General features: G+C 26.2%; 3 protein-coding genes across 6 annotated transcripts in view; 1 reads left to right on the forward strand and 2 right to left on the reverse strand.

The window, feature by feature from the left end:
• Positions 1–808: 808 nt before the first annotated feature.
• Positions 809–7,066, reverse strand: LOC122529770 (adhesion G protein-coupled receptor A3). Of its 4 annotated transcripts, none has more exons than XM_043656197.1 (14): positions 6,870–7,066; positions 6,300–6,507; positions 6,074–6,217; positions 5,921–5,992; positions 5,769–5,840; positions 5,527–5,598; positions 5,371–5,454; positions 4,973–5,302; positions 4,746–4,882; positions 3,840–4,676; positions 3,513–3,759; positions 3,160–3,453; positions 2,847–3,087; positions 809–2,408 (listed from the first exon to the last, which is right to left on the reverse strand). In XM_043656197.1, exons 1-14 carry the CDS (start codon positions 6,916–6,918, stop codon positions 840–842), a joined length of 4,356 nt encoding a protein of 1,451 aa, XP_043512132.1. In that variant the 5' UTR covers positions 6,919–7,066; the 3' UTR covers positions 809–839. The 4 variants fall into 4 exon arrangements, with proteins under 4 accessions (XP_043512132.1, XP_043512130.1, XP_043512129.1 ...); XM_043656195.1 differs by having other exon boundaries at positions 809–2,780; XM_043656194.1 differs by having other exon boundaries at positions 809–3,087.
• Positions 7,067–7,245: 179 nt separating this feature from the next.
• LOC122529775 (E3 ubiquitin-protein ligase TM129) lies at positions 7,246–8,915 on the forward strand. Its single transcript, XM_043656206.1, has 6 exons — positions 7,246–7,527; positions 7,597–7,849; positions 7,927–8,116; positions 8,214–8,408; positions 8,489–8,637; positions 8,695–8,915. The coding sequence occupies exons 1-6, from the start codon at positions 7,326–7,328 to the stop codon at positions 8,810–8,812; spliced, it is 1,107 nt and encodes a 368-aa protein (XP_043512141.1). The 5' UTR covers positions 7,246–7,325; the 3' UTR covers positions 8,813–8,915.
• A 202-nt stretch (positions 8,916–9,117) lies between these two features.
• LOC122529749 (DNA-directed RNA polymerase II subunit RPB2) overlaps positions 9,118–9,946 on the reverse strand; it is a 3,418-nt gene continuing 2,589 nt past the window's right edge. Inside the window, 4 exon segments of the mRNA XM_043656163.1 lie at positions 9,118–9,593; positions 9,596–9,636; positions 9,711–9,750; positions 9,753–9,945. Coding sequence (XP_043512098.1) covers positions 9,376–9,593; positions 9,596–9,636; positions 9,711–9,750; positions 9,753–9,945 — 492 coding nt within the window. The 3' untranslated portion in view covers positions 9,118–9,375.

The raw sequence follows: 9,946 nt of genomic DNA on the forward strand, positions 1-9,946 counted from the left end.
GTACAAAAATTATACCTATAGATATATTTTATAAAAGTAATATCCTTATACATTACACTGTATGTAATTTATGTACTTGTGTGTGCATTATATCTTTTAATATTATTTTATATATTGTATATCTCAAATACGTAATAATTATTTATCTTTACAAAATAATTTCACACGTGTAAAAAAACTAACGATAATAATAAGGTTAATGTATTTTCAAATTTATTTAATAAAATATTCAGTCTTGGAGCATATTTTATAAATTACATATGCAATTATAAAAATAATAAAAACTTTATAAGTTATATTTAAAATCATTGGTAGAAATTCAATTAAACTGAATATAAAATATTCTTTACTTCTAAATGATATATGAATGAAGCAAATGTCATTAAATATTATGATTTTATAGTGCTATTATGATTTTTGAGCACTCTTTCTGCAGAACAATGTATATACAAAAGAAAAATGAGTTTTATAGACTGCACAAAAATATGGAATTTGTTTGTATTAATTATGTACAATTTTCTTTGAATAAATACATATCCAACAAATAGTTTAATAAGTTTTATATATTTATATGAATAAAAATACATTAAAAATATTTGACATGCTAAAAAAGTAAAAAGATTAATAGCAATGTAAAAAGAGATAAAACAGTTTTATAAAAAAGAATGATTTTTTTTCATATATAGGAACTATGTTTGTAGATAAATTAATAAAACAAAGTAAAATAAGTATTTTTTTGAATATTATAAAAATGTAAATATTCCAAAAATTATTTTACTCTTGATAGATGAAATTTTTATTAATATAAATATATTATGCTCTATATAAGCAAAACTAGATTAAACGCTTGTTTCTTTTTTAACTATTTGTAGATAAGTATTTGGATTATTTAAGTGTACTTCACTACCTTCAATGTGCTGTATATTTTGTTGTTTGTTTAAACTTTCTACTTCATTGTTTGAATCTAAATTTCTTACTATATTGCAAGAACTATGCATAAATGATGTCATATCAATCATAGAATTGATACATTTTTGTTTAGATTTCAATTCATCAGTGCACACATTGGAGGCACATTCAATATTTCTTGTGGAAGTAATATTCTGTACTAAATTATGTAAATTATCTTTAACTTCACTGTTTACTTTAGAGAAAGATAGTTCTAATTTACTAAATGATTTTTCAGAAAGGGAATTTTTATTGCATAAATTCGAACTTGCAATATTCTGCAAGTCTGAAAATGATTTCAAATATTCACATTTCTTGAAACTGGCAAGAGATGTAATGTCATTTAATGAATTACAATAATTATTTCGTAATGGTTTTGCAGTATCTATTGGAAGACAGTGCATGCTATTAGAATGAGTTAACCATTTTAAATTGGCATTTGACTGGTGTTTCTCTACTTCATGGAATTCATTCTCATTTTGACAGTCCTTTTTTAAAAGATTTGCTTCCATAATTGTTTCTACAGTTTCATAAATTTCTGGTAAATTATGATCACTTTTTTCACTAGTCATCTGAGTAATAGATTCTATTTCCGAACTGTATTCTAAACTGCATTGTTGTGAAACACTCTGCAAATGCTTTTCTTCATCAGTTTTGATTTCCATGTCTGACTCATGTAAAGTTATATTCAATAATTCTATTTTTTGGCAATTGTTTCTTGCAGAGTTAGATACTGTATTTATAGACTCGTGTAATCTACAATTGTTGTTAACTTTTCTTACATTTCGAAAAAAATCTTCTTGGCCAATAACAAATCGCATTGGAACATTTCTTTCCTCTGAAATACTACCACCACTATCTGAGAGTATATTAACGTTTTTAACGTCATTTATTGGATTTAATTCAACATGAATGTTTGTATTATTCACTTTTGCACTGCTACTTAAGATAGTTTGATCTATATTACTTTCTAATTTTGTGGTCGACCGTGATACAGAAATGCAACTACCAGCATCACTCATAGCACCACCATCGCCTTGTTTTCGAGGACCAAGATTACTATTTTTTGTATGACGACGTTGTTTTCTAAAAAATTTTCTGGCAACTCCACTTTGATGAGGATTATAGAACATTTCAACACAAGTGGGTTCAATGTATGTTGTTACAGAATTATCAGATCTGTATTGTTGTCGGTGCAATACAACTAAGTTCATATTTGTCATTTTTCTACCAACAGGCGATACTTTTTTATTGGTGACAATATCTGTAACTTTAAATGCATTATATGTTTGCGATCTATTGGTGTATCTGGACGAGCTAATGGAATTTGAATCAGATGTAACTTGAGTAGCTTGAGAATTAGACATTGGAGCCACCAAATTTTGTACTAAAGATTGTGTTGTTATTACTGGATTTGCATCAGAGATACTTCTTGTTCGACAACATTGATTTTTCCGTTTCTGAAACCAACAACCCATTCTTAACCATTGTGACCTAACATCATTTCGTGCAATTCCATAAAAGAAAAGAATGAAAATTCCAAGTGAACTAGAAAAAAGTGAATATAAAATAGCAAATATAGTTTCATCAAATGAAATATATGCATTTAATGACTTTGTTGTAGCTGCTGCTGCAGTAATCCATGATATCAAATATAAAGTTAATATAATAATTTGACCTTTCAATTGAGTAATTTGAGAATGTTCTGAATCTTCAATATCAGACAATACAGTTTGTACACTATGTGCACTATTTCTATCAATAGAAATATTTGTACTTGGCTCCAATAATTCCAAATCCATATTTTCTGTTGCTTGTGTACCTTCAGACAACTGAGCATTCATGTCAACATTTTGAATTGAACATTTAATGAGTAAATGAAAAATAAATAAATATACAATTAGAAATCCAGCTGGAACAAACAGAGCAACAAGAGCAGGAGCGGATGTGAGAAAACAATATGAATATCCAGCGTATTCTCGTAGATTTATTGCGCCAGATATACCACAAATAATCATAGCTATGCCCCAGCCAACTAAATAAAGTCCCAATAATGGTTTTGGTATTGGTGGATCTTGAAGATCATTATCTGGAATATCTTCTTCGAGATCTGATTTGGATAATTTTTTGTACATGTTGCTGCAAACAAATTAATTTTTTAATATTTATTAATCATACATGATGTATATTAATTTTATAAAATATGATTACCTCGCAAACACTGCCATCCATAACAAACAACATAAAGATAAATAATGCAAAATAAGACCAACACCTTGACAAATTGGTATATTTTCTGTTTGGTAGATACCAATGCTATAAAAAAATGATAATAATGCCATAGCAAACCAAGTATTAATAACGCAATGTTTTGCTTTTTTAGGCATTGTAATTGATGTGTAACAAATGATATATGTGATACACATAATAACTAAACATGTTATTATTGTAATACTTCCAATATATATTGCAGGATTTGAATATCTAAATTTTGCGCCGCTTATGCTAAAAACAAAAGTATTAAAAATTAATTTACAAACAGAAAAATTTACTAAATCACTTACCTGTTACCATCATAATCAAGTGTAGAAGTGTCTTGTAAAAGACCATAATATCCCAATCTATTACAATGAAATATTATTAAATTGTTCAATATATTTCTTAAATAACAACCATCACTTGTCCAACCTCCTGATTTATTTAATGTATCATCCCAAACTACTGGTAAAAGTTTCTTCCCAGCGTAATAATACAAAGGTGCCTTTAACATAATGTATACAGGTTCAGTTAAATTTTGTATTGACATCCCATCTAAAACAAAATTCACATTATTCATTATTATAACTTTCAGTTTTAATAAATATTTTTGACATTTATTTATAGTTACATACATAATTTGCTTCCAATAATACAGGATGCTACATCCATATTATCATTATTGATTATTTTAGGGAACAATCTATTATTACTATATACAGAAATCATTAATTGATGAGCAATAACTTCTTGTGAATATTGTAATAAAGATGCAGGTAAATGTATTGATGCTTCAATTGTTCTATCTTTTATATTAATGGGAGATGTTCTATTGTTTGTTGTACATTGTAAAAATCGTATTTCTGGATTATTATTCGAATACCATGTACATATTAATCCTGTAAAACTATCACGTTTTACTCTAAATTCTTCTAGGGCCATATTTTTCTTGTAAAATTGTATAGATGGAGTATGTTCTATAATCTTTTCTACAGCTTTTATTAGTCGCGTACAAGATTTAAAAGAAATTTCAGCTTTTTTTAAAATATTCTTTGGTACATTAATCAGAGTATTGATAACATCGATTAACATAGTGCCAAGTTCTTTTCCTTCAATTAGAAAATTTAAATAATTTTCTATAGTTTGAGTTATAAAATCTACTTCAATAGGATCAGTTATTTTTATGGAATTTCCTGTAAAATTTTTAAATTTCTTTGCACTTTCTAATAAATTGATTCTCGTAAGAGAAAGATTAACTTTAGAAAATTGTTCTAAACTTTTTGTTATATGTGATATGTAAGGACATAATTCTGTGTTTAAATTCTCCCAATATCCTGTAACATTACACTGATAGGAAGCTTTTAAAGGCATTTGCATTAAACCTGATAAATGGTTGCCTTCACATGGTAATTCTGCTCTCCATCCTACTACAGTTTTTGGCCATGTATAAATACCTTTATTATTTTTTGTTACTGTAACATAATAACATAATTTATTAAATAGTTTGAAATTTGATGCATAGTTTAAAATATATAATTTACCTGCCAGAGGACAGTAACGAGTTTCTTCAGAGATAACAATTACACTGATTGCTTTTGTTCTATTACCATTTACAGAAACTAATAAACAGTTCCATTGACCATTATGTTCGTCTTTAATAGGAACAATACTAAGAGAACTACAAAAATTGTATATATATGTTTATTTTATGTTTTTTATACTTTTATATATTTATATTATAATTTAATTTTATTAAATGCTAAAATACCTGTCCACAATTCCGCTATCTGCAAGATATCTATTATCAACTTTAATATTAGATAAACTTTTTTGTGGATCTAAAAATGCATTTAAATCTGCATTTTCAGTAGTAGTATTAGGGTACCATAACCAACTTAATCTTGCATTTTTATCATCTGTTATACTAGGTGCTCTGCATTTTAAAGTTATAGAATCTCCAGCAAATACTACTTGATTATGAATTGGTCGAAGTTCAATTGTAGGGGGTAACAACTGACACTGAATATTTTCTGAATATTTCAATTTTTTTACAAATTCACCTTTAATATTTACAGGTGATGCACATTTGGGGGCAGGACTGAAATATTTCAAAACTTGTTAAAAATTATATCAAATTTTTATTTTTATATTCATAAAATGTATTACTTTAGTTTAATAGAACTGTTGTGAATCCAATTACTAAACCAATACAATTCACAATCACATCTCCATGGATTATTAGACAAATCTCTAAAACATAAATTGAAATTTGAATAATCTTATTTCATATATGTATATATATGTATTATATAACTTACTTACAACTGTTTTAAAGAATTTAGGCCAAAAAAGGTACCTTCCATTAAAGTTGTTAATTTATTTTCATTTAATTTCCTATAATATAATTTTATAGATCAATATTTTTAAATATTTATGAATATTATAAACATATATTTGTAGATTTATTTTTTATTTATACTATAGATAGTGCACATATGTATTTGTAGTAAGCAAAATAAATGCAAAGAAAGTAAATAAAAAATTAAAATTAGAGATTCACTTACAAGCGTTCTAAAGCCAGTAAATCATGAAATAATGATGGTTTCACCATACTTATGTTGTTGCCAGACAAATCACTAATAATCAAATAAATTATATATAAGATAAAAGAATGTACGTACAAATATGTCAATATATTTTACTACTATAAACTTACAGTCTTTTCAAATTTGGCAACTTTCTAAATGTATAAGCATCTATAGTTGAAATTTGATTTTTACTTAAGTCCCTAAATAAAAATTAAATATATTTGTAAGATTAATATATTTAATAATGAATAATGTATTAACTGATATATTAATATTCTTACAGTCTTTCTAAATTTCCAAGACCATTAAAACATTCTGTATCAATAGAAGTTATATAGTTTTGTGACAAATTTAAACGTTTCAAATTTGTCAGATTCTTAAATATATTAGCTTCAATAGTATAAATGTTATTTTTACTTAAATCTCTGAAATATATTAAACACAATGAAAATATTATGAGTAAAAAGATTTGTTATAGAATAACTTGTGATAGTGCAATAATCTTACAATTGAACTAATTCCACACTGACACTGTTGATATTAATGTCTCTAATATTCTGCAATTCATTACTGCATTTGATACGTAGCCATTCAGCTTGTGCGCCAAGTTTACACGTGCAATACTTTGGACAAGTCTGAATTGTTTTCCCTCTTGTTTGAATTAAAATTAAAAACAACAAAATAGCTCTCATTTTTGAAAAAGACAGATTTTTGCCTGAAGAATATCAATTTTAATTAATGGAAAAGTTGAAGTTAATAAACTACTTATTGCAGTGAGTATCATAAATATAAACATTAAAAATAAATGTTAACACAATTATCACGTCATATATTTCAACAAGATTCAACATTTCAAATCTTTAATACAATTTTCATCAAACAAATAATTTATAGGTGTTAACATAAATATGAGAATATAATGATCTTGTGTAAATATAAACAATAAATTTATAAATCTTATTGTTTATTACTTACAATTACAGAAAAGATTGTACTTATCATATTGTTTTAATGTTACATTCTATATATTATCATCATTTAATAATTGCAAATATAATTATAAATATACACACTCACAAATATACATATTTCTCACAACAACAAAAGGCAACTTACGAGTTGTCATAAACTATTGACTATATATTTATAACACATATAGAACTAATTACAGGCTGATTTTCACGTAATATTTTAAAAGAATTATTTTCATTTTATTTGTTGCAATACAATTCAAAATGATCATCTTCAAACTGTATAACATGACAAAAAATGTAGAACATTTTTGTAATTCTTATGTAATGAAAAATATACATAAAAACACATGTGTATTAGACAATTGGAAGACAAATTTCATAAGGATCCATCATAATAGTTACAGCTAACCTATTATGTATTGTATTTTGAATATTGTTGATGAAGTAAGGTGCTTAATCATTAAATATAAAAAATATATATATATATTTTTATGTAAAAGTTTGTAAATATCAAGCGAAAAATTGAAAATATACAATTGGAAATATATTGTTGTAAAAGATGTCTGCCTTTTTCTTTTACACTTTGTTTTATATTCTAATGTCAGGATGTATTATATATCCACCTACAGAATTCGTGTTAGCCGGTTTCACAGTAAAAGACATATTTTCAAATTGGTTAGGCAGTGAAAATGAATTTTTTGTACAGTATCACATAAAAAGAAGTGTCATTACATTATTTGTACACTCTATACTGCCTTGTGGTAAATATATTTTTTCTTGTTCTAAATGTCGTTAATATTACATATTAAAATGATCTTTCTTTTAATCAGGTTATGCCTTTGGTTTAATTCTGTTTGGACACATAGACAATATCAGTGTAATACTAAGTCATGTCAATTTATGGTCAATATTTCTTGCTTGTTCTATATTGGTGCCGGTATATACTTTATCTAAAATTTTAATATGGTCAATGAATAATTGGAAAAAACATCCTATAGCAAAGAATCTTGCAGTTTATTCTAACAATAGTGATAATAACATATGGACTACAATAGCTCCTGATATTAATGTAGAATATCAAAGGTTATATATCATATCGAGAACTCTGTTTCTGCGATATTATTTCTAAAAGTGATTAAATCATTAATACTCTATTTTAGAATAGATAAAGTAATACTTACAACAAATAGTATAACATGTGTAATAGTCACTGACAATTGGATAATTAAAGTTCTACCTTATAAAATAATGGTTGCTCATCAGAGTGATACAGCTTTAATAGTTAACAGAAGTGATACTCATGAAATGTCACCTACGACAAGAGGAGAAGTTCAGTTTATCAATATAGAGGTATATTTTATCATTCTAAATTAATCTTCTTTTAGAAAAAACTATGATTTTTCATCAAGATTTTAAACTTTCATTAATTGTAGTTTTGTTGCTATAGGTAAAACCTACTAGAGCAGGATCACAACCATTTGATATACGATTGAATGTATTTGATTTTAAAAATTTACAAGATAAAGTTTCTCGTCCAATTGTTATATTACAAAACATAACGTTTCACAAAACTTTACTTGATAAATTCATTGATAATTTTAAACAACAAGTACAAGAAAATCCACGTTATGAATATGCAGAAGTGTGTATATTTTATTTATTTTATAAATTCAATACTTCATTTGTATGAATGAACTAATTGTAATATAAAAATATTTAAAGGAATTAAATCAATGTATAGGATGTATGCAAGCTTCATCAAATATAAAATTACATAAACAATGTAGTAGTGGTATAGGAAGTGGAAATTCTGAAGACTGTATGAAATGTTATTGTCGCCCAATGTGGTGCATAGATTGTATGGCAAAATGGTTAGTTCATAATATTTATAATTTTTTTTAATATTATTAGAAATTTTTTTTTTATAGGTTTGCATCAAGACAAGACGAAGAGGCACCTGAAACGTGGTTATCATCTAAATGTACTTGTCCAGTGTGTAGAGCACGATTTTGCATTTTAGATGTATGCCTTATACAGTTGATTTAAATATAATATTTCAATATGTGATTATATTTTTGAAGTTACCTTTGTTATAAAAAAATATTTTATCTAATAGAAATAATAAATAATACTAATAATATAAAAATCATTTTTGAGTTATTTATTATACATTTTTTAAATTATATTTAAATAAATAGACAGAAAGAATAAACAACGAAATAATGTATAGACTAAACAGTTATATTTAATATAAAGAACTGTGTTAAGTCCACACAATGACACTTTATACATAATAAATTAAAAAATATATAATTGCAAGATTTTAACTAGGTACATAAAATTATGGACAATAAAAAATATGTCTGATATTTATTATAAAGTTTGAGGTTCGGATACGTTGTTACATTTCATTTATAATAAATAAATGTATGACTAGTAGGACTATGCGGGATCCGCACAAAATTCAGCAACTTAAATTTAAATTAGATATATCTAAGTCTGACTAGAATCAGACTATCCATAACCAAATATTTTCAATCTACTCGGAATCGGTAACTTCAGATTCCGCACATTCCAATAGTCTAGTGTTTTGGTAACTATATTAATGTTTATGTTACCATTAACCAGGGTGCAATGTTCATTGCCATAAGTTCTTGGAAGAGTAATTTTGCCGCGTATGGCAATTTAATTTGAGAAACTTGTGTTTTGTTTTTACATCCCTTGCATTCAAATGTATTATTCCTCGAATTAGCTATTGCAATTAAACCACAAAAATTACATATATGTATCCGATATGGATCTGATGCTTCGAACAAACGTTCCCTTTTTGACAATCACGTTCCATTTCACCAAATCGCAAACCTCCATCTCTGAATGTTGTAAAATATCATAAAACCATTAATACGAACAAACGAATGTTAAGAAGGAAAAGAATATGATTTACCTTGCTCTTGCTTCCATAGGTTGTCCAACCAGAACTTGTACAAGAATTTGATCATCGCAATCATAACAGTTTCCTCTTCCAATGTATCAACATATTCAACAACTTCACTACCAACTAATTGTTGCCATCCGTCATTATTGTAATCTCTTTCCTTTAACATATCAATATGACTTTTCTTTAATAACAGACTTTGTCCTTCAACAATTAATAAAGGCCTACTGATCCTTCCAGCATCA

The sequence above is a fragment of the Frieseomelitta varia genome, unplaced genomic scaffold, assembly GCF_011392965.1.
Source record: "Frieseomelitta varia isolate USP_RPSP 00005682 unplaced genomic scaffold, Fvar_1.2 scaffold_307, whole genome shotgun sequence".
In the NCBI taxonomy this organism is placed as follows: Eukaryota; Metazoa; Arthropoda; class Insecta; order Hymenoptera; family Apidae; genus Frieseomelitta; species Frieseomelitta varia.

Excerpts from the sequence above, each read along its gene's own strand:
- LOC122529770 (XM_043656194.1), bottom strand. The coding sequence starts at position 6,918 with ATGACAACTCGTAAGTTGCCTTTTGTTGTTGTGAGAAATATGTATATT. Across the intron at positions 4,883-4,972 it reads GATAGCGGAATTGTGGACAG|TTCTCTTAGTATTGTTCCTA; the intron begins GTATTTTAGCAT and ends CAATTTTTGTAG. Across the intron at positions 3,454-3,512 it reads CTTGATTATGATGGTAACAG|CATAAGCGGCGCAAAATTTA; the intron begins GTAAGTGATTTA and ends TTTTGTTTTTAG.
- LOC122529775 (XM_043656206.1), top strand. The coding sequence starts at position 7,326 with ATGTCTGCCTTTTTCTTTTACACTTTGTTTTATATTCTAATGTCAGGA. Across the intron at positions 7,850-7,926 it reads ATTAATGTAGAATATCAAAG|AATAGATAAAGTAATACTTA; the intron begins GTTATATATCAT and ends ACTCTATTTTAG. Across the intron at positions 8,409-8,488 it reads CACGTTATGAATATGCAGAA|GAATTAAATCAATGTATAGG; the intron begins GTGTGTATATTT and ends AAATATTTAAAG.